The sequence below is a fragment of the Cibotium barometz genome, chromosome 10, assembly GCF_041138505.1.
Source record: "Cibotium barometz isolate CiBa-2024 chromosome 10, ASM4113850v1, whole genome shotgun sequence".
Taxonomy (NCBI): Eukaryota; Viridiplantae; Streptophyta; class Polypodiopsida; order Cyatheales; family Cibotiaceae; genus Cibotium; species Cibotium barometz.
In genome coordinates this window covers 19114255-19137758 of record NC_141055.1, presented here as the reverse complement: position 1 = coordinate 19137758, position 23504 = coordinate 19114255, and the positions used below count along the sequence as shown (strand labels likewise).

At 40.2% G+C, this 23504-nt stretch overlaps 3 protein-coding genes across 4 annotated transcripts in view; 2 read left to right on the top strand and 1 right to left on the bottom strand.

Annotated features, from left to right (window-relative positions):
• The first annotated feature begins 1852 nt into the window (after positions 1-1852).
• PDX2 (pyridoxine biosynthesis 2) lies at positions 1853-6407 on the top strand. 2 transcript variants are annotated; one of them, XM_086803766.1, is made up of 8 exons: positions 1853-2067; positions 2614-2741; positions 3353-3440; positions 3540-3613; positions 5165-5326; positions 5567-5664; positions 5795-5895; positions 6086-6407. In XM_086803766.1, exons 1-8 carry the CDS (start codon positions 2016-2018, stop codon positions 6112-6114), a joined length of 732 nt encoding a protein of 243 aa, XP_086659892.1. In that variant the 5' UTR covers positions 1853-2015; the 3' UTR covers positions 6115-6407. The 2 variants fall into 2 exon arrangements, with proteins under 2 accessions (XP_086659892.1, XP_086659891.1); XM_086803765.1 differs by lacking the exon at positions 6086-6407 and having other exon boundaries at positions 1857-1931; positions 1965-2067; positions 5795-5995.
• Positions 6408-11326: 4919 nt separating this feature from the next.
• LOC147634629 (uncharacterized) lies at positions 11327-13907 on the top strand. Its single transcript, XM_086803386.1, has one exon. It carries the CDS (start codon positions 11352-11354, stop codon positions 13842-13844), a length of 2493 nt encoding a protein of 830 aa, XP_086659512.1. The 5' UTR covers positions 11327-11351; the 3' UTR covers positions 13845-13907.
• A 5464-nt stretch (positions 13908-19371) lies between these two features.
• LOC147634628 (protein SUPPRESSOR OF QUENCHING 1, chloroplastic-like) overlaps positions 19372-23504 on the bottom strand; it is a 52024-nt gene continuing 47891 nt past the window's right edge. Inside the window, exons 2-7 of the mRNA XM_086803764.1 lie at positions 22160-22260; positions 21922-21978; positions 21664-21758; positions 19960-20059; positions 19760-19818; positions 19372-19615 (exon numbers count right to left, since the gene is read on the bottom strand). Of these exons, the coding sequence (XP_086659890.1) occupies positions 19459-19615; positions 19760-19818; positions 19960-20059; positions 21664-21758; positions 21922-21978; positions 22160-22260 (569 nt within the window). The 3' untranslated portion in view covers positions 19372-19458. The remainder of the gene's footprint in view (positions 19616-19759; positions 19819-19959; positions 20060-21663; positions 21759-21921; positions 21979-22159; positions 22261-23504) is intronic.

Sequence of the window (23504 nt, the reverse complement as noted above, 5' to 3'; positions counted from 1 at the left end):
CTCTTGAGAAGTCAAACTCTCGAAGGTAGCAACATCCATCTCATTAGTCTGCCTTGAATTTACAACCTTGTTAATAAGATGTAGTAGAGCTTACAGGTCTACATAGAAATGGAAGAAGTTGCCCCTAAACTTTTGAACACTAAATCCCATCTCTAGTGCTTCTCTCAGTTATGGTGTAGACCTCTCTACTCTACTAAGAACTTTCTTCTTCCTTTTATAGGCTTGTGGCAGAGCGAGACGACTGTGAGAATATCAATCTTTCCTGTTGGAAATATGTCCACCATTCATGAGTGAAGTTTCAGTCTTTGAGTGTTGTTACTTCCATATAGCCAATGACCACTCGGAGACTCTAATCCACTTTTCAAGAGAGAGGTTGTGTTGTAACTTCCTAGTTTCCTAACTCAAAAAGTAATCTGGACTTTTGCCCAGCCATGGATTTCTTGAGCATCTTAGAGCCAAGGCTTGGAGTAGCATCTTGTAGCCCTCCATTTCAATGATAATAAAAGTTGCCTAGAAAAGCCCTCACCTTGAAATTCTGAAGTTATAAACCATGCTAACGAGTAGTTGTATCATTTATTGATTGGCCATTTTTACTTTGAATGGTGCCCACTTTGCAAGGCTAATCCTCCTCAACTTCCTCTGGGTGGCCTCACTCATTGTGTTGATGATAGTCTCACTATCAATTATTTCATTGGAGATGCTAATGCCCTTGCATTCAATCCCTACTTGTGGTATTGCATTCAATCTCTACTTATGGTATTGCTTCATCCATCATCAGAGTACCTTGTTGTCCTATGGAAAAAAGTTCCTAGTTTTGTAAAAGTTGACTCCTTATACCTTTTGGCTCTTATCCAAGGTTAAACTTGATGTTTTATAAAAGTTGACTCCTTATACCTTTTGGCTCTTATCCAAGGTTGAACTTGATGTTTTGCTGTTGAAGGTAATCGATGCTACTTTGAGTAATTGCCCGACTATAATAGTTGCATTTCCTGGAACTCCCAAGCTTCTTGAGCCTTTAAAATTTCTTGGAGCCTCTTATAGTAGGTTCCAATTGCCAATATCTTCTCGGGACTCTCCTTTGGTAGTTTGGTTTGCTTGATCGGCTAACTGCTTTCCTTGGTGTGATTGCTTGTGCTATCCTCTTCTCTGATACAACCTCTGCTCTAAATTGCTCTTGATGGTGGGCGATGTTAGATTCCTATGAGAACCTTGCGGTAAATTGTTTCCAACAACAGCCTTTGCTCTAGATTGTCAGATTCTTGTGAGACTCTTGCGGTAGATTGTTTCCAACAACAACCTCTTCTCTAGATTCATGTGAATTATTTCCACCAAAACTCTAGATGTTTCCTCAGTCCCATACTGCAGCAGTAGGTTGAGTGCTTCTGGTAGTCTTTGTAATCTTTGAGTGATCTCCTCTATTTTTCTTCCCTCCATTTGGGTATGTACAAAGGCATTGGCCCTAGGTCTTTGGCTATAAGAATATCCTAAAACTACCTCCCAAATAGATTTAGTAATATTGTCTTTACAGACGATTTCACGTGAACTATGGTTATTGACTTGGATGGATGGATATAGTCTTTACACACACGACTCTTGTCCAGTAAGAGAGGGATTTCACTCCCCTCCCGACCAATCCTAGACTCACATCCAATCATGTGCAAAAACATCAAAGGGAACATATTCACACACAAAAAACCTAAGTTCTAACCGGTCAATTAGAATCTCTACCAGCAGAATACTATAGGTGTAACTTTGCAAGGACCAACTTGTGGTTCTTCAAAAAAGATAATAAAGTGTTGTGGTTCTTCAAAATTTCAAAAAAGATAATAAAGTGTTTTGGCGACCTTAACACGTCTTCTCTTTCTCCACCTTGTGTTAGCCTCCCTCGCCCTTGCCCTTGCCCTTGCCCTTGCCCTGAGCTAGTATCATTCATTCAACAACCCATGTTAATTTTGGTCGTTAATCCTGGCTTGGTTTAATTAATCACCCAGCAGAGCTAGACCAGCTTCCTGAAAATGTCTGTGGGAGTGCTCGCCTTGCAGGGCTCTTTCAACGAGCATATCTCTAGTAAGTTTTAGTGCTTCAATTTTCAATTTGGGTTTTCAAATCTCAGTTTGCCCTTACGCATTGCCATAAAATATTCGGATTTTTCCTATTCCACCATGGAAGAAATCCTGATTTATTTATTTTTTGAATAATAAGTTTCCTCACAATGGGAGGATTTATTGTTAGTGCTTTTATTTTGCACATGGGATCGCTCAGATTGTGAATACCCATCTGCCCTCTTTTTGATAAAGCATTGTGTTTGTGTGTGTGCGTGTGTGTGTGTGTGTGTGTGTGTGTGTGTGTGAGAGAGAGAGAGAGAGAGAGAGAGAGAGAGAGAGAGAGAAATACTAAAACATTATGCGTGTTAGTATGTATGTATGTATATCCATACATGTGGTGTCATGTCAAACTTGACAATAAGCATGGTGAACCTTAGTTAAAGAAGCACATGTAAGGATGCAGAGAATATACAGTGACCATCTGAATACTATAACTAATATTAAATAATGAAAGTTTAGGGAGCTTATGTAGGGATGCAGAGGACTTATAGTAGCTCTTTGGATGTAGCACTCAAGAGACTTGGAGTAGAGGCCATCGAAGTACGGAAGCCGGAGCATCTCGAGGGCCTCTCTGCTCTTATTATCCCTGGAGGGGAGAGCACGACCATGGCCAAGCTAGCTGCACAGTATAACCTTGTACGTGACTACCCTTCATGCTGTGTATGCTTATACTGTCTCATTTGTTGTCCCTATATCATCTCTGAATGACTTTCATCATGCCTTGAAATGCACACCCACACCCCACCCACATATGCATGTATGTCTCTCTCTCTCTCTCTCTCTCTCTCTCTCTCTCTCTCTCTCTTTTTCTCTCTCTCTCTCTCTCTCGTATAGACATGCAGCATGTACTTGTATGATTGGGTCTTGTAGTGTATTTGGATTCAGAAAATGATAAAACAATGTGTGCGTGCGGCGTGCACGCATGCTTTGTGTGTGTGTGTGAGAGAGAGGAGGAGGAGGAGGAGGAGGAATGTGTGTGCATGCATGCGTGTGTATTTGACACACAGGTCAAGTGAGTGCTCGAATATAATTTGTTTTCTCCTTGGGTTTCATTTGTCATGTGTGTATTCGCTGTTGACATTTTATTCATGTGGTGTATTTCTGTAAAGGACTTAGAAACCTATCTTTTTTTACTTATTTGCATTTTCTATTCCTTTATGGTTGTGCTTTTGTGATTTTTTTCATAAAGCACATGCATACGAAGGTGTTGCCACATCTTGTTAACTGTGTATGAAGCTAATGCACAGATCCCTGCACTGAGAGATTTTGGAGCATCTGGAAAACCGATATGGGGGACTTGTGCAGGCCTCATCTTCTTGGCAGATAACGTAATTGGTAGGTTGTGGATGCTAACATGGAGGATGAGTGTCTCACGCATGTTACTTAAGAGCAGGATTTGGTCTTATACTCTAAGCTTTCAAAGCATGAATGCAGGACAAAAGAAAGGTGGACAAGATCTGATCGGAGGTCTGGACTGCACCGTACATCGTAATTTTTTTGGCAGCCAGGTACAAGCACAGCTCCCTATCTTTGCATATTTCTCTCTTTATTCCCTAAAAATGCTACTCATTACTTTTTTCTGAAGCCATCACACTGCTTTTTGTCTATAGGATGTCATTACCTTCTTTTCTCATCTTGGTTTATGTTTCAGAAGAACTTAGTTTGCACCGCTACTAGCCTCCCTCCCCACAACTTCTCTCTCTCTCTCTCTCTCTCTCTCTCTCTCTCTCTCTGTCTGTTATATGCAATACACGCATACGTAAATCTATGTATTTATACATGTACATATGTATGTTTATATATGTTCATATATGTGATGTCCTTGTGTAGCTCTCTTTTGATGAGAAAGTTTAAAGAAGTATCTTGTATTTCAACAGTTTGACAACTACCACTCTGTTTTTTTTAAGGTCTTAGAGGGCCCCACAATATTTTGGTGTCCGACTTTACAAAAGTACTAGGGTAGATGTTGGATGCTATCCTTATTCTGATTAAGGGAACGCCCTTTCATGACATGTGAAATAACTGGTAAGATCATGAGTCCAACTCCACAAGGGTCATCGAATACGTTTAAAGGACTGAGTCCCAAGTGCCTCTTCCCCCCCCCCCCCCCCCCCCCCCCCCCCTTCCCCACTTTTGATCAATCAAGATCAATGGCCCCTCCTCGATTTCCTTCAGAGGTTCTCCCTGCACTTGACAAGGGAGGGCCACGTGAGGCTGAGTGAGATGTGCTCCCAATGGGCTGGGTGTATGTATTAAGGTCTATTTCTGTTTCGACTTTGTGGGGCTGGTGATGAGTGGGTTTGCAATGCCCTCAATCCCTTGCCAGGGGGATGCTAGTCGATGGGTTCCACTGAGTGGAGGTCAGACATGATTTCATGGGATGCTCAAAGTGCAAGGCCAGCCTCCTGCCATCCTCTTCACACCACAGGCAGTCCCTTTGCAATGTGCCTTCCTCTGTTATTAACTCCTTTTATATGTTTTTTTAAAGGCAATAAAAGAATAGTGTTGTTTCTTGTCTCAACAGTGGCTAACCCACCCTTAGTGTGAGTGTGGAATGTGTTGCATGCTGTTGTATGTTCTCAATTGACACCTTTTAGGCAAAAAGATGCTCGAACCCATCAGAACCTAAACATCCTATTAAGGTTACACTAAGGTCACTTGATCTTATAATTGTGTCCTCTTAGCTCTATCAACCCTCGCTAGTAGCCTAGTGTTTACATGCTTTTTTTAATAATGAACTTACCAATTTACAGTATTTTTTGCCACCATATGTGCTATTAATGACCCAATCAAGACCACAAGGTCAGCATCAAAGAATCCCTAGCCAAAATAAGGCCATCTCTAGAAGTATTCCAACATGTGTTGGCCTTGCAAAAATATGTAGCATGTGGCAGTTATTTTTCTGTACCAACTGTATAGGCACCATCAAAGCCATTAGCAACATAAGTACTTGTGAGCACCATTAATGCCCTGTAAGTATGAAATGTTTATATATGTAACAAGTTCTCAAGGTAACATTAGTCTAGGTGGGAAGTCATGCGGTGAATGCTTTGTGGCAGCTCAATAGTTTTGAAACAGAGCTTGCGGTGCCTGCACTAGCTGCAGTAGAGGGCGGCCCTCCGAGTTTTCGGGCAGTTTTTATACGAGCTCCTGCCATCTTAGAAGCAGGGCCGGCTGTTGAAGTGTTGGCTGATTACACTGCTCCTGAAGTTCTCGAAAAGGTATGTTGAGTGTGTTGCTCTTATGCTAATGCACATTTCCTTTTCTATATCATGTACACCATCACTTGAAAACGCAGAGGCACAGCTTGACTCCCCATTGTTTGAATAGATGTTACCATGAGAATACACACATGCATGTATGTTTGTACACGCTTGCACACACACACACACACACACACTCACTCACACAAACAGCTTGCTTGGCACTCCAATGTCTGCTTCTGTTCTCCTTGAATGTAGGATGTTAATGAAAATGCCCAGAAAGTAGCAGTCGCTGTAAAGCAGGGGAACCTTCTAGCAACAGCTTTTCATCCTGAGCTTACATCAGATACTCGGTGGTAATGGTTCTAATCTATGTTGATTATCTAAAACCCTGGCCTTAATTGGCAAGGCATGCAAGCTCATGCATGGTTTTGGCTCCTGTGATTGCTGAGGTAATTATTTTCCATGTGTATTGGCCTTATGCAGGCATAGCTTTTTCCTGAAAATGCTGGAAGGAGAAAAAAGTTCTAGTGCCATTGTATCTCAATCAAGAACCAAAAATCCTGTGCCAGGGCAGTTTATGCAACGTAAGGACCTGCCCATATTCCAAGGATCTGAACACTTTAGTCTGGAGTTGTGATTGTTCTCAGAGCATTCGTGAAGTTGGAATTTGCAGCATTTAAATTATGTTTCAGGTGCCTTTAAGTGCATTTGTTCTCATAATGTTTTTTGAAATTAATCTGTACTTTTTGTGCATCTGTTGATTTATGTGATTAGTCCCTAGCAAGAGTGAGAAGGCAAGATGAACCTCTGCGGACAATCGTAAATGGCCTCTGTGTGGGGTGTGTGCATGTCCAGAGGGGATGGGGGAGGGAATCAAGATCACATGAATGTCTTGAGACCCAAAAATATTACATGATGAGCACTAGTGCCATATCTTATACGAGGTCTAATACTTTAATGTCTAAATTTCAAAGGTGCCTCTAAACTAAGTTCTTGTAAAGCTCATCATGGCTTTATTATATACTTCAAACGAGAGCATCATCATTTCGAAAATTCAAAGGTGCCCCTAAATTAAGTTCTTTTAAAGCTCATCATGGCATTAAATGCTTCAAATGAGAGCATAATCATCATTTCGGCATCAACATAAGCTTCATCAACAAAAGCATCACTAACAAAAGCTTCTACATTTACCAAATCTTCACCATTTAAAATTTTAAATCTCTTGTACTGAACCATACATTTGAATTGTAAGTTTGTGTCAAGATTATATATTGATGGGAAGTGAGAATGTATAAACTCAATAATTTTTTTTGATAAGTTTGAATTGGTTGATATCCCTAACACTAGGAGTTCGGAAGTGAAAAATTTATGGGTCCTTTATTTTAAATGACATCTGATTATGTGCGGAGAAGACACGAGCTCTTATTCTTTCCATGAGAAGTGAATATGACCGACCTTTTCTCTTATTTGAATGTAAGGTTATGCCTTTGTCCATGAGGGTGGACAAGGTTTTAGGAAGGTTTGGCCTTAAAATACAACTCATCTAGTTTGCTAAACCATAAGCGGGTACACAAAGTGCTAGAGAATTCCATCACCAAGGGGGAGTGCTAAAAGAAGTGGTTATGGACACTATTTATTCAGGAGAGCATAACCCTTGGGTTGGATGCATGTGTTTGAAGGTGTTGAAGACATTCTCTTTCATCGGCTCTCTTCATGAGAACTCCACCCTATCTCATGGGGATCTATCCTTGAGTATTATGAAACCATCAGTTGAGAAGTAATTGTTATGACCCTATCTCAAGTGAAAGATAATCTGTAGTAACAAAACTCTGAACCTAATCATTCCCTGTGTTGGACCCACCTCTTTGCCTACTGATAGCCCACCTCTTTGCTTAGCAACCTAACATAAGGTCTTTGTGTGGAGCTAGGTTTCAGATTTTTCGTTGCAGATGGAATTGTTGTGATGGGTTTTAAGGTGATGCTTCCCAACAGGCAACCGTGGGTTCCTCTAAACATGTGGCCTTCTCATCCCTTGAAAGCTGCCTGTTTACACATTGGGTTTCAGTTCAGTTGGGAGGAATCTGGGTGATGCTGGTTCTCTTTCGTGGTTCAATTCGTGTAGTGGCCTTAATGTTAGTAGCAGTCAATCTCTCGTTCATTAGCCAATCTGAAGCATGGATTTTGTGCTTTGTTATGATTCTCCAGAGCCAAATAGATTTTTAAGTGGGTCTACACTAAAGCTACCCTTAGCCTTGGTGTAATGGTCACATGTAAGTAGCTTGTCATATTGATGATACCTAGTTTTTTGTATTTGCACCTTTGATTAGCTCTTATTGCAAAACTTCTACTTGCATAGCACCCCATTACTTTGGTGCCTATTCCTTTATTGTCTTAATGTAGTGTAAGATGCCTTATCAAACAACATGGATTTGTGTGAGCGATGCACCTTCATCTACCACCTGTTGGCTTGTTGTAATGCGTATACTATGGATTTAGTGCAGCTAGGACTCTATTTCAAGATATATAGAGCTTCCATGCTTTGTTGGTCACCAACTTTATTAGTTTTTTCTTGAAGTTCATTGAGACTTTGAATGTTTACCAAAGAAACATGCAATTTTCCTACTGTCATGCATTATTTTGTGTGTCCGATGGTGTATAATCACCAAATTCATAGATGCCAATTAAGCATCAAGTGTAGGATACACACTGTCTTAAGATCAGTGAAAGCTCCAAGATGTGTAAGATATTTAGGCAAATAGTGTCTATTTTTAGACTCTATACCTAGGCTTATAAGTCAAGAAATGAACCGTAACCATAGTATAAGCATTGCTTTTGTTTAAGCAATCAAGAAAATTCTAAGTTTTTTTTTGGGTGGTCCAACTTTTTTTTGCCAATTCAAAGAGAAACTTATGTTGAGGCCTAACCATGGTAAGCCAAGAATTGCAACCTCCCAATCAACAAATAAGGAGATTGAACTACAGGTCAACCTTCTCATCAAAACTATCTATTTAGGTTGCTAAAAACTCTACCTAATTGTAATGTTTTTTCTTGCTATATTGAGGGCAATAGGTATTATGGTACTAAAGCTTATATCAAGGCCAAGCATCTTTCTTTAAATTGTATTTGTTTGTTCAATACTAAAAAAAACATTTGCATTCAACAATCCTATTTTAATGAGGATTTTATGATGTTCACAAGAGATTATTCTTGATCAACACTAATTTGGCAACATGGCATAAAAATATCTTGGGATATCAAATGAGCAATTATTGACATATTGGAGATGTATTTAGCATGCATCCCTTTTGGATCATGATATGATTATTACATACTAAATAAAACTCATAAATTCTTGCAAGCACAATCGATGACTCCATGATGCCCATTTTAACGCCAAATTTAAAATCAAGATTTAAACTCACTTGTCAATTCCAAAGAGATATAAAAAGGATGGTGTGACTAAAATTATGGTTTTTTTCTATATGACAACAATCTTCCCATGTCTTCTTGGTCATGTAGATTGAGCATGGTCAAGGAAATTTTGTGGGTTTTTTTTAATAGAGAAAATTACATGTTTTGGGTCCTCGATGCACGAAACTCTATTGAATATGGTGTAACTTTGATGTATGCTTATTTTTTCTCATGCTTATAATTTTCTCATAATGTTAGGATAACGTAAATTGAGCATGCATAAAAAAATCATCATTAAATAAGTTTTGTTGTGAGAGAAATAATGCTTTTTTCAAACCTTCAAAAAGGCACTTTTATATCCTGTTATAGTATCAAAATAGTGTTAATGGTTTCAATAATTTTCTAGTGTGTGAATTGAAATAAGATACACTATTGGTAGAGTAGTTCTTGACACTTTTTGCAATGAAACAAGATGGACTTTTTACAATGAAATAACATACACTAGTTCTTCACACTTATTGCAATGAAATATCACCTCACATCAATATGACACACCTACCCTTCAATAATGGTTGTGGATATTGGTGGTCAAGCCCTTGTAAAGAATGGGGTGGCCATCTATTGGTGACCTTTCTTTTCTCAATCCTTAAAAAAAGTGTGGCCATGTAATGGCCACTCTTTTTTTAAGATTTGAGAAAGAAAGGACCGCCCTCCTTTCTCAATGTGAAACGAGGGTGGTCAATAAAGGTTGCCCTTTTCTTGTTTTGCAATGCCTGAAAAGAGTGAGACATAGTAAGTAGCTTTCTAAATAAAGGGAGGGTCCAAAAGCATCTAGGTAGTGATCATCATCACCCTCAATTTCTACTCAATGCCTTCCTCCTCTATGGATGCCTAGGTCATGGATAAAAGGAACTATGGCAAGGAGAAGGTAGTGCATAGTGAGCTTGATGGGTCTCAACGATGAGGCTAGGCGTCTGCCTTATTTGAGCAGAGATGGCATGCTATTTGTAGGAAAGTTTGGGCAATATGTGCCTCTTCCTTCACATTGTGTTGTGTTGTGACTTTTTACAATGAAATAACATACACTATTGGTAGACTAGTTCTTCACACTTATTGCAATGAAATATCACCTCACATCAATATGACACACCTACCCTTCAATAATGGTTGTGGATATTGGTGGTCAAGCCCTTGTAAAGAATGGGGTGGCCATCTATTGGTGACCTTTCTTTTCTCAATCCTTAAAAAAAGTGTGGCCATGTAATGGCCACTCTTTTTTTAAGATTTGAGAAAGAAAGGACCGCCCTCCTTTCTCAATGGGAAACGAGGGTGGTCAATAAAGGTTGCCCTTTTCTTGTTTTGCAATGCCTGAAAAGAGTGAGACATAGTAAGTAGCTTTCTAAATAAAGGGAGGGTCCAAAAGCATCTAGGTAGTGATCATCATCACCCTCAATTTCTACTCAATGCCTTCCTCCTCTATGGATGCCTAGGTCATGGATAAAAGGAACTATGGCAAGGAGAAGGTAGTGCATAGTGAGCTTGATGGGTCTCAACGATGAGGCTAGGCGTCCGCCTTATTTGAGCAGAGATGGCATGCTAAATTTGTAGGAAAGTTTGGGCAATATGTGCCTCCCTTGGCTTAACATGTCGCTTGGCATGCTAAATTTGTAGGAAAGTTTGGGCAATATGTGCCTCCCTTGGCTTAACATGTAGCTTGCAAGGGGGAAGAACATACTCAAACTAATTTGTTTGCCTTTCTAATGGAGAACACCATATAATAATTTGTTTGCCTTTTTGACAAAGAACACCTCATAATAATACTCAAATTATTATAGTGTCCAAGCTCTATAGAATGGGAAAATGTGGGGGTTATGACGCCTCTACATGGAGCACTAGCCTCTTTTAGGCCTTTTTCAAAAGAGGTGGAGGCAGCCCTATGGGAAGAAACAACAAGCTTTCAAAAATGGGCTTCAATGAAGAGCTCTTTTCCTTCACATTGTGTTGTGAGGGTTAAATGTTGGCAATCTACATCCACTAGAGGCAACATAATTGGATGTGTAGACTTTTCCTTCACATTGTGTTGTGTTGTGAGGTTTAAATGTTGCCAACCTAAGTCCACTAGAGGCAACATAATTGGATGTGTTTGGTATAGAACGGGGGTTTAAATCTCGCCAACCACACCCACTAGAGGCAACATAATATACACATATGTAAAAAGAAGAAGAAGAAAAAAGCACCCATGTGCCTTGTCAAGTGGTAACCCAAGATGGGCGATTCAAATGGATGTCCACCCGAATGAGAGCACCAAGATGGGTTGCCCGCCCAAAAGGAGTGGCTTTTCACACCTAGACACGAAAAATGCCTTGAGAGGTTCGTTGAGAGGTAGGTAAGATTGCAAGAGGCATTTGGTGGTTTTACGTGGGCCAATTGCTTCTCAAGTTAGCCAAGATAGCTAGCCATAGCCGGCGGACCTTGCTTCTTTCAACCACTGTTGCACACCAACAGAAGCACCCATAGCCATAGCCATAGCCGTAGCTGTCCTCGCCGCTGATGTACCACAAAATTTTGAGATCAATCGTTTTCCATAGCCATAGCCATAGCCATAGCCAGAAGCTTACATTGGACCACAATGCAGCAACACCACCGGAGCAATACCAGCTCCAGCAGCCACCGCCACCGCCACCGCCGGAGGCCTCACGTCTGGCAGGACGACATGGCAGAGGTGAAGGAGACTTTCCGGCGGGTGGCACGCGTGAAGCACAGCGGATACTCATTCGGCGACACCAGCCCAACTCGCGTGACCGCGCCTTTGCTCAGCCGCAACAGGCAGGCCCGCATCAGGAGCCAGGTTCCCTGCGGCCCGCAGAGCCGTCTACACGTGCCGGTCAAAGTACTGCACGAGATCCAGGGCAACCGGTCGCAGTCACCCTTTGTGTCGCTCAATCACCTGCAGAATGTGCTGGGCATGTGCAGGCGCATCCGGTCACAGAAATCGCTTACGGAGCGCAAGAAGAACCCGCATGACCCCACCCTATATCCCGTCTACGTGCGCCGCCCATGGTCAGTCAATGCATGCATGTACCACCGTAGCCCTAACCCTAACCCTAACCCCATCATCAATATTTCCACTAATCACCCACTTAGCCCTAATCCTCATGATCAAACCCCGCTTACTTATAAACCAGCTCGTTTCAAGCCTCTCTATGATATCTCTAATGGAGTTTTCCCTTACTCTGATCTCCGCAAAAGGCTTTCCTCCCGAGCTTCTGCAAGCTCAGAGAGATTAAGAACCACAGCGCAGGAGAAGCCCACTTGGACACACTACAGAAAATTAATCAACCATCCCATTGTTGATGATACTCAAACTCATCATACTTCTAATCACCATAGTCTTGCCCTTAATCACAGTATTAGCCCACCCAAAAGAGCCATTGCAGCGCATTTTGCTTGGGATTCCCCGGAGCCAGAAAATCTGATCATCACTAAAAAACCCAGGATTAAGTCCTCTCCCATGGCTTTCTCAGAGTCGTGGCCATCATCTAGCAGCTTCAGCAATGACAACATATCAGACTTCCAGGCTAATCTCTTCCATAATCTTGATTACAATGAGCTCAATTTCCTTAATTCTGATCGCAGGCCGCACTCTGAGAACGATTTGAACCTGCATTCTGCAAGCTATTTTCTTGAAAGGCCCCCTTCTAGGTGCATGAAGAGGCCCTTGTCGAGCTGCTCTTGGAGAAATGCAACTGGATTAATTGGTGACATGAGCCTTAATTATGCATTAACTGATGCTTGGTCTCCTAATTCATCAAGCTCTCAACAGGATTATTCCATCTTTATCCCAAGGGATCTCAATGGAAACCTTCTAAGGGACCTCTCATCATCCTCAGCAGAAAAATTAATCAAGCATTACAACAGTAAATCATTTGCTGGAGCTTTATTGGATTTATCCAAACAACACAATGCAGCCCCTAATCCCGCATTGCAACAGTCCATGCAGAGGATTAAGCTTGCTAATCCTGGTTCAAAAGCAGCTACAAATAGAAACCCTAATTATGGCGGCCCAAAGAAGAAACCTGCAACAAACACCAGCTCGTGTTTGGATGATTTGGAAGGCTTGCCTCCAGGCAAGTGGGCTAAAAAGCTTGCTTCAGATCTGATGGCTCCCATCAAAGAGAAGGTTAGTACAGGTGATAACAAGGAGATTAAGGCTGCACAACCTTGCATTAGCAACGGGTTTAAGCATAGGGTAAAGTTTGCAAGCCCATCTGCACAGAATAATAATGAAGGATTTCGGAAGGAAGCTCAGAGTTTAGCGTCTGCAGAGATGCCAGATCTGCTGTCATGGGAGAGAGACACGGGATTGTTAACAGGAGACCCACCTGCGATGGAAATAGAAGAAGAGACTGATGATAATTTGTTAAACAAAGTAGAGGCAATGCTTGCTGCATTATCCTCATCCTCACCATCGCCATCGCCATCGCCATCGCCATCACCAGAAAGCTTCTCACCAATGCAATGCTCACCAGCTTACTGCTTTCCTTGTTCAACTGCAGCAGAAATGGAGCTCAAAGAACATTCTAAAACTCTTGAAAAAGCGACTGAGAAGCAGGCAAAAGTCCAAAAAGCAGATCATGAGGAGCATTCAGAAGAAGCTGAAGATTCTCATTATACTGATCAATCGAAAATTGGCAACAATAATCTGGACTTGACATCGGAAGAGAAGCCTAAATCATCACACAAACAAGGGTCTAATCAGCCTCATGTTAGTGGCAGCTTACTGAATATCCACCACAATATTGCTCTGATCGAAGTTATGGAAAGCCGCTGGGGTGGCCAGAATGTTGAGCTTAATCAACATGTGCAGACTGAAGAGCCTTCTCCCAAGCTCAGTGGAGAGCCCCCACCACACAATAAGAAAGAAGACACTCCCTGCAAGAGATCAGAGTTCTACCATGGAGATAATGAGGATGATACTTATCATAATGATGCAGTTGATCAGGAGTGGGAGCTGGAAAAGCTGTTTAAGGACTCCTTGGACCTTAATCCTACACTCCGCCACATCTATGACACCATGAGCCATTTTGGTAGAGCTATCACACAATCATCAGCTTCCACATGAAGGTTGCTTACTCTCTACACTTGTAAGCCATTTTCAACGCATCAATTTCATTTTCTTACTTTCTCAAAAGCCAATAATTACCCTTAGACATTAACATAAATTAATTGCATGCATTATAAACTAGAATGCTCAATTTCAAAGTGATTAATAATCCATTTGTCTGATTAGGCATCTCTTTCAAATATTTATTGCATCCTATTCCTTCTATTCATTTCATTTGTTTTTGTAATTTGTGAGAGCAATCCTATATGAATGTAATTTGTTTGTGTAATTTGTGAGAGCAATCATATATAAATAAATGTATCTATATTACGACATTGACAATTGCATTTTACTTTTCAGTTTCTATTTTTAATCTACTTTATGACAAATCTATATCTCAAATTTATTATAGGAGTGGCTTATCTACATTATGTCACCTTGTGTAAACTATGAACGTCTACATAATTACAAGAAGGGGTGGTGTATAATGGCTGTGGCAATCTAGCTAGTTACAATGTGATTTGTGTTTTCAATAAGAAGCAAATTAACAAGTCCTCATATCCAATCCTCTTGTTTGGAGGAAAATTTTTGTCCTTTTTTTCTAATATGCAAAATTGCTTGTAGCTTCCATTTTCATGTCAAGGGAAGCATTCATGTGTGTGTGTGGATGGAGAGAGAGAGAGAGAGAGAGAGAGAGAGAGAGAGAGTATATCATGCAAAAGATAGACAAATTTTAAATACAAAATTGACTGCTCTTAGACATTCTTTAAATAATTTTTAAAAAAAACACATTTTCACTTATCTAGCTAAATGATCGCTATTAGTGTAATGCTTTAGCAAGGCTTTGTACACCACCACAAAAAGAGTTGTGGTTTTTGTAAGCTTCAACAATGGTACATATCCTTGCTAAAATTCTAAGAGGTCCATTGTAAGCATAAGCTAGAGGGCTATGTTATTATAGAATAAACACTAATACCATTTGTACATTACCATGTATAGTCACTATTACCCGATTAATATACCCTTTCTCAAATGAATATATGGCAAAACGTTTTTTTTTGGCATGTTTGTATTAATTGGAATATGCTCTTATACGTTTTTTTTTTTGGCATGTTTGTATATGCTCTTATGTGTTTTTGCATGTCTTTTTGGCTTGGTTTACGTGGATCTTTTCTGCTGGAATGTTCCTCTCCTTTGCGTGGAGGTCGCTCATGCCGGTTTTCCTACATGGCCGTGTCAACTATTGTTGTCCACAGTTGCCTCAGCTCATAGAAGCGAACAAGCGCTGATGACAAGTGTGTAAATACGTTTTTACCAACAATAAAATATGTTTGCTTTATGTTTCGAAACAATTTTTATTATTTTCTTTCCTAAGGTTCCATTCAATGAATATACTTAGGTTATGGCCTTGTATTAATTAAATGCCATTTGTGAATCCACAGCATCAATGAAAGTTGTGATATGAGATCCATGATGGTTTCTTGCAAAAAGGCATTTGCATACATGAAACCTCTCTAACATCCCTTTAAGAAACATTAGGGGAAGGTCTATTGGCCCTTAAAGAGTGCACATGATTATGAGGAGGATAAGAAAATAAAGAAATGGGACGATGAAACGTTTTAAAAAAGGTTGGGTTGTTTATCGCCCTTAAAAAATATGGTCAAAGATTTGAGTCCTATACGATGTCACTTTTAAAAGCTAGAAAGCTAGTTTTGAAAGCTAGGATGTCACTTTTAAAGTGTCGCTATTACACATGTAGCTTTCCAAATTTGAACATTTCCCTTTTTGCATATCCCATTTTTCCTCTTTTGCATGTATAAGCGATAAACGGTCACAAGGGAAGAGTGGGAGTACACAAAGGGATGCATTTTTCATGTAAGCAAAAACTTTTTTTCCTTGATCATAGATTTGATTTAACATTTTTGTGTTTTATAGTTAGTATGTATATGCTCAACATGTATATATTTTTGTAAATTTTTTGGGTGACAATATAAAATTCACGATGCAATGCAGTCATGAGGAAGGCACTTTTACATCGAGCATAATGATCCTAGGAGAGACACGCATGGCTATGGTGTACCGGCAAGTTTTGAGCAAGAGAGTCGATGGAATATTGAGCTAGTATATGGGATATCAATATTGTAGATGCAAAATTAACTATTGTGGAAGTATTCAAAATATCTTGGATGCCAGGTTTAGGACATTCAATATGTTAATCTTTGATGTCAAATGGTTTAAGAAAGGTATTATATAGATGTACTCAAGCAATCATCAAAAAGCATCCAAGGTATTATATAAAGGTAATAAAGCAATCATCGAGAAGCATCCAAATGGTTCAATACATTATAGACTCTACTAGAGGTACTAAAGAGTCATCAAGAAGCATCCAAAGTGGTTTTTTGCAATCAATTCCACTAAGATATAGCAAGTTGCAAGAGATACATTAGTACTACCTCAACATTGTGAACATCTTTGTTTTTAAACCATTTATATAAATGTAATATTGTATTGAAGTCTCATATACAAGTCTTTATGCGAATTTATATGATTGTTTTTACTATCCGGTCATTAAACTTTTGGAATATATGGATTTGCAGTCAATACATATCCTAGCTTACGTTTAAATGTTTTGAGATCAAGTCTATATATTTTGCTAATTTTATCCAGCATATTTTTTGTATATTTCAAGAAGTTCTTAACTCATATATTCGGTCTTTAGAATATTTATCATTCTTATTTTTGTTGTTAAATAGTTCTAGAAAAAATTACAGCATTGCTATTTTTGATGCTATAGTCAATTTAGTAGCCCAAAAAAAACCAACCAATTATTTTCATTTTATGTTTTGTTCTCTTAAATAGTTTTGGTCTTCAAAATAGTTCTAGGCTCTAGAAAAGTGCTATTTTTTTAAGCTATAGTCATTTTAGTAGCAAAAAATAACAAACAAAATAGGAGTAATGTTGTTATTGAGTTAACCTCTTGTAGTGTACATGAAGCAAATTTGGTGAAATTGAGAAACCTACATGACTCGTAACCCTAGTCAATGTTCTATAGGTCCTAGGTTAGTCATTGCAAATGCGTTCCTAGGGTTACGTCATTTACGATGAGTGCCTTCTATTTGTTGCGTCCATTTAGCAATGAAGGAAAGTTGGATGGTACCAATCACACTCTTTGGAAATTTAAGATACAAACCATCCAAATATGAGTTGTGGGAGACAATAAATGGGATGGTGGATGGAATGCCAGTATAACACAGCATGATTAGCACTAACAAGCCACTCTATGTACCAGTACCGCTTGCTATTGATGGTTACCAAGAAGGACCTTCGGGGATGCATATGACATGGCCTGCAACAACAATTCAGGTTTACAAGCTACATACAACAAGCTGGCGAGTTATCTTCGCAGGTGTGTGCTGAGAATAGAACTGCAACCTTGGACACACGAGAGAACAGCTTCCACACAAAATGCCAAAATGCAATTTGAAGCACCTGTGATAGGAGAAACAAGGGAACAGTATCCCAGAAACAGAGTTCATCGAAAAATGGCAAAAAATCATAGGAAATGGCCATGGCTGTTGTGGAACCCTCTGTAGTTTCTACTACTTAGTTTTTGCCCGTTTTTTTGGTTTACAAAGCACCGGCCACTTTAGTCCTATCCACGTACAATGAATACAACCAGAATTTCCTTAGCCTTTTATCTTACCAGATAAACAACCTGGAGTGTCCACAGACATTCCATCATTGTAGAAACTGTGGTAACTTAAAGAGATTTTTGGGCACCTCAACCCAACAGCAGGCTAGAGCCCAGTCCTTAGTTCATCATGTTGCAGCTGGCTGCAGCAAGCGAGGGTTGAACCCATGACCTCCACGTTGGGACTCCAGCCCCCTAATCACTCGACTACGTGGCAGGAAACCACCCCCCCCCCCCCCCCCCCCAAAAAAAAAAAAAACTGTGAATGTTGAAATCTAGCATCATAAACATACAAACCTTTTCCCTGGCAGAATGTAAGCTTCCCATGTGAATTGGTGCCTCCTCTGCCCGGCATCCATAGAATTCCTGGCTTATTGCTTCACGTGCCATTACCTTCAAAGTGGTGCAGGTAGATTGGTCACAGAAGATTATTCACCTACCATACTTTACATTAACATGCAAGCAAACTGTGCGAAGCTAGCCACAGAGTTTTCTCAAACCATACAGCACTACTGAATAAAAACCATCCCCATCCCTACTCTTAACAGATCAGATACAAAAGCTTCTTTTAGGAGGCTTCATCACGTGTAACAAACTAATCTTACCCATAGTCAAAGTACGAGGGTTCCAAACATGGCTTACACAGTCTATACAACCTCATGAAACTTCTGCATAGCCTGAAATCAAGGACTATCTCCTCGAGGCACGTGAGTGAAAATCTAGTTCCTGTTTTTGTTCTTTCATTCTTTCTCCATTTCTGTCATACTAATAAGCCTCTGCATGGCACATGCTCTAAGCATCACTGCAACTATAGGTGTCTCCATTAGGCTACAAAGCATTAAAGCCACATAAGCCTCAATGTTATTGCTCTCTTAAAGTGTCACAGCAGTGAGCATGGTGCTTACACAGTTCCCAAGGTGATTAATACAGCACACTACTTTTTCACAATAGCCAGAACTCGGTCACAACCTTTTTCATTGGGGATGCATACACCTTTAGATCAAGCCAAGCCTTTAACAATGGCTATGTGAAACCATGACGAGCTTTAATTTATCCAAGCACTGTAAAAAAAAAACGTCATGATTCACAGCTTTAAGGATACTGTTCCTTACCATCAGAGGCAGCTGCCTCTTTCTATGTTTCTCAAAATAGAGCACAACTCCCTAACTAGAAAGCAATTGCTTACCTCCAAAGACGAGTTAACAAGTGCCACTGACACTCTTCCTCTATCTAAGGAACTGAAAGTGCTACCTTAAAACAGGCAAGGTATACAAGAAGCATGAAAAGAACTTGCACATCTACCTCCCGCATCTTAAAAAAACCCACTTCGTTGTGCCATATGCTGAGATAATAACATAAAATGAGCCATTACTCATGTAAAAATAAACTACAGCAAGGAGGAGGTATCATTATAGTTAGTTTATTGTCATTAAGTTGACGAGCGATTTCAAGAACGTAATGGGAAAAGACCAATATCCAACAACAGATGCATACAGAACAATCCAGATCAAAGAAGACATTGTCCAGGTATAAAAGCATAAAATCTTCTTTACAAGATGAGCATGTCTGAAGATGCATTTACTGCCATAGAGAAGCTCACTCAAAATATTTACATCACTGAGAAGAGCATAGCATGCATGAAGAACATAAGCGGTGGGTCCCTGACCTCAAAATGTGCTCTATAAGAGCATTGATAGCAAACGTTGTTATACAGAACCATAAAATTTTCTTGTAACCTGAACAAATCAACTTTAGTAGAATTGCTATTCAGTTCTGTGACTAGTCCTGTATGTAAGGTGTCAATGATTCCTTTGAGATGCAGTAACTAAACATTATTCCTTCATTGTTTACCACTTCTCGAAAAAAATGATGCAGTCAATATATATTAAGGCCAATCTATATGATCAATCCAGTAAAAAATAGTCAGAATACAGCAATTCATCATCCTTCTTGCTTGTCAGGCAAGCGTGAATATTCATCAGGTCCCTGCAATTTGAGGATGTCATCGAGCTTTATATCTCCTATGTCTTTCCTGATGAGGGATGGAGTTTCTTGCATAAGCTTATCACCACTCAAAGTCGTGGTGACAGCAATGCATCTGCATACACAAGCATCAATAATCGCTTAGAATTTAAACTAGAATGGTTCAAGCAACCATTGTATCATGGCAAAACTTGAAAGTTCAAGGTGCAGAAGTAAAGAACAAAGAGCTCTGCTTGATAGATGGTCCATAAAATATAACCTCATTCCTGCTGCCTTTGCAGCCTGGAGGCCTGCCAGAGCATCCTCAACAACCACACACTACAACAAAATTTTCACTTTTAGTTCCAGTTATTTGCAATTGATTCACTGAGCGTATAAACAAATGAGAAACTTCAAAAACAATCCTTAAGACGCAAAGGAGTATTCCCTGATAAAATTTAAGAAATCTTGAAAGCATACCTCACTGATTAGAACACCAAGAGCTTTGGCAGCGGCTAGGAAGATGTCGGGAGCTGGCTTCAAATTTACAAATGCATCTGCTGACACAATGGCATCAAATCTATGGAAAATACAACCAGGAAGAAGTTTAACAGCTTGCTAGCCATCAGGAGGATGTACAAAGCAAGAAAACTTGCAGATATAAGAACCTTATTAACTTGATATGCACTGCTACCATAAGTTTTACACAAAAACAGAAAACAGACTCTTCACTTCTCTATATTATTCAAAAGATGAGTTCACTCAAATAGCACAGAACACTTAGTCAACAACCAGGCCTACGACACCATCTTCAAAACCAAGAACAGACATGCCACCAATGGCTGACGGCTGGCGAACAAATGTGCAACACACTGCAAGGGCCACTAGCACCCCTAGAGGCACCCACATCCACATGGGCATGCAGAGCTAGGCATGCTAAGGCAGGTCTCCACACTACCTAACCAGCCCTCCAAGTTTCCACAAAAGACAAGCTTGGGGGAGTTGAAGACAAGAGGGGTCCCGCTGGACTATTTATACCCTTTCATCTTTCACAATGTCTCTGCATGTGAGATTACTTGGCATCCCTTTTCCCATCTTGTAATGCCCACCACCTAGGCAAGCATCAGGGACCCTATTAACATTTCTACTAGCACTAGGGACCCCAATAAAGAAAGAAAAATATCAAAACCAGACAGTAGCACGACATGAAGCTGTAATAGGAAAAAATCCACATAATTTTTAACTAACAAAACCATAGCTCAAGTGGTACAAAAGCATGTATAACCTTCACAACCAAACACCCCATGATAAACAAAATGTCATGCAGTACAGCAATTTCATTTTTCCAATAGCAGTTTGTCTTTGCTTTGAACAAATTCAGAAGGTTGGGCTGTAATAGAAGGAAAAACGCCCTATCACATCCACCTACAAAAGAGATTCTACAACTAGGAGGAGTTAAAATCTCCTTCTCACATTGATAGACACCTCTTGATGGCATTGGCCTTCAGTTCTTGGTGTCCTCCTTTCCTTCAGACTTAATGTTGGAATATCACCTTAACGTGGAACTTCTTCCAAAGCCCTTCCTGATAGAGCATGGCCCTGACTCCCTCATAGACATCAATGAAGAGGACCTTAGTTCCATCCTATGAGCTTATCAAGACCAAACACAAGGACAAAGCATATCTGTAGCACAGACAATGCATAGTCCCCCACGTGTCCAAGGCAGCTGGTCATGATCTTGTATGTCGAAAGACGGCTTGAAAGTTTAGTCCTCCAACACTAGCATAAAATTTGTCACGGTTCAAAAGGAGGCCATTGGGTATCTGTACTGCAGACATTGCAAAGTCTCTGCATGTCTTGTGCTCGGCCAGCTGGTCAGACAGACTTGATCGTCAGTTCATACTAGGCACAAATTTTGCCAGAGCTGATTGAGAATCCTTGTCTTTCATTGTCTCATGCTACCTTCTCCACCATCCGTCAAGCTTTGCAGTGCTGTCACCGTTTTGAAGCAATGGACGTGCACTTTAGTACAGATATGTCCAAAAGCAAGTGTATAGCAAATAGGCCCACCTTTTCACACATGGTACAATTTTATGACTCAGCATTGCATTGCAGTAAAGGGAATACTAGACATATTAAAGGATGGTAAGCCAGAACAGTAATAAGAAGCAAGTATAGACTTACAGAGAAAAAGGCAAACCAGAAGCTGCTAAATTGGCGTTGATCTTCAGCCGATCAGCACTTGAGGCAAGTGCCACTTTCAAGCCAGCATCTTTACACTGAACTAGGGAGGTACAAAGATATGTCGGGTTTTAAAAAGACCACACAATCCTGGTCTACTATCAAAAACATGACCTGCAGATCTTGAATATTTTTTCTCTTCATAAAGCATCCATTTACTGCGTATGATACATTGAAATGGCTTCACCCTCATGTAAATACCTGCATTATCAAATCTGATGCTCCAGGAAACCCAAGACCAGAGTTTGGTTTTGCATACTGTTTACCACAAGCAGTAGAAATGAGTGCAACAAATCACAGCACTAATGGACAATTTCACATTGCAGCCTAGAAACCACATGTAATTTAAGATGGGCCAGAGAAAAATCCAACAACCAAGAGATAAAACCCCATTGAACATCAAAACAACGCACATAACAACAAACTGCAACTGGCATACCTTCTCCAAATAAATCTGGAAAAAGCGGGACTTTGCAGAAGCAACATCAAAATTCTTCATGTCATAAGCCTGAGCTACTCCTCCCAAAAAATTTGCTTCACCTGGTTAACCAAATCAGAGACTTAACATGAAATTGCATTGCTAATATGAGAAATAATATAATGACCATATGCATAGTCACAAAATACGTTTCGAGGCTTATAAGGTTTCAATTAAAAACATTTTGTTGCTCAGCAACATACATTGAAAATTAAAGAAGAAAGTGAGAAGAGGAACTAGCCATGATGACTCATTTGCTGAGTTCAGTGGAGACAGAGCAATGCTTCAAAAATTATAAGAAAATGAAACTTTGTGAGACTTTAACAATGCCATACTAGCAATCACATAGCAAAAAGAGTCAATTTAATAATGGCTGCAAAATAAGAGTACACATGACAGCCCTACACCTTTACACATTTTTGGGAAAGCCTTTACTACAGATTTGTGGCAGCCAAGGGCTCCCCATACCTAATGGTATGCCCAGCTGGAGATGCACATCTCAATGCACTTGCTACAGAAATAGGAAGGAAAGCATCTATACAGCTGGTCACAGCATGAATAAAAGAAAGCTGCATGTCTGCTAATACAGTAGGCTGCAGGAGGACATCAGACAAAAGACCATGTTCTTCTTCAAATGTAGTAGGAATTGTTGGAGAACACACAGGCAGAAGCATAAACTGAACAAGAGAGAGAGTAGAAAGAGCTTGTGGACAAGATCACCTTTTATATTAGCAATAGGCTTTACAATGGCAATTAGCCAACAAGACTGTGAAGAACTTGTGCAAGGGATTTGATGATAAAGTGAATAATGGGGCGGCTCTTATATAGTGACTCTGGGAACTAGTCGGCAGCCCCTAGAACTGGCCGACTAGTACACGACCAACTAAACATGGAGAAGATACATAAATGCCCATAAATAGGCATTGCCCAAAATACACTGAGATGTACCAAATTCTAACCCACTCTGCAGCTCATAGTGTGCAAGAGTCTGAAGAAGATAAGTTGATGAAGATGCAACCATGTGGCATGGACCCTCCAGCACCGCGAATACTGGAATCACCTCTGAGAGAGCACCCGCCAACCTGTTTCCCCGAAACAAAATGCCACCATGAACAGTACGGAACTTTGCTTGGCTACGAATTCCCACACAAGTGTGCAGTGAACTCCACGAATAGATGATGAGCTCCTGGACACACCGCGCCCATAATCCCCAACGGTGGACGGAAAATACATCATGTCCCAAAAGCCTCGAACAATGACCTCGGAACAGATCCAGTTCATAATCTCTGCTACACAAAAGCTAACC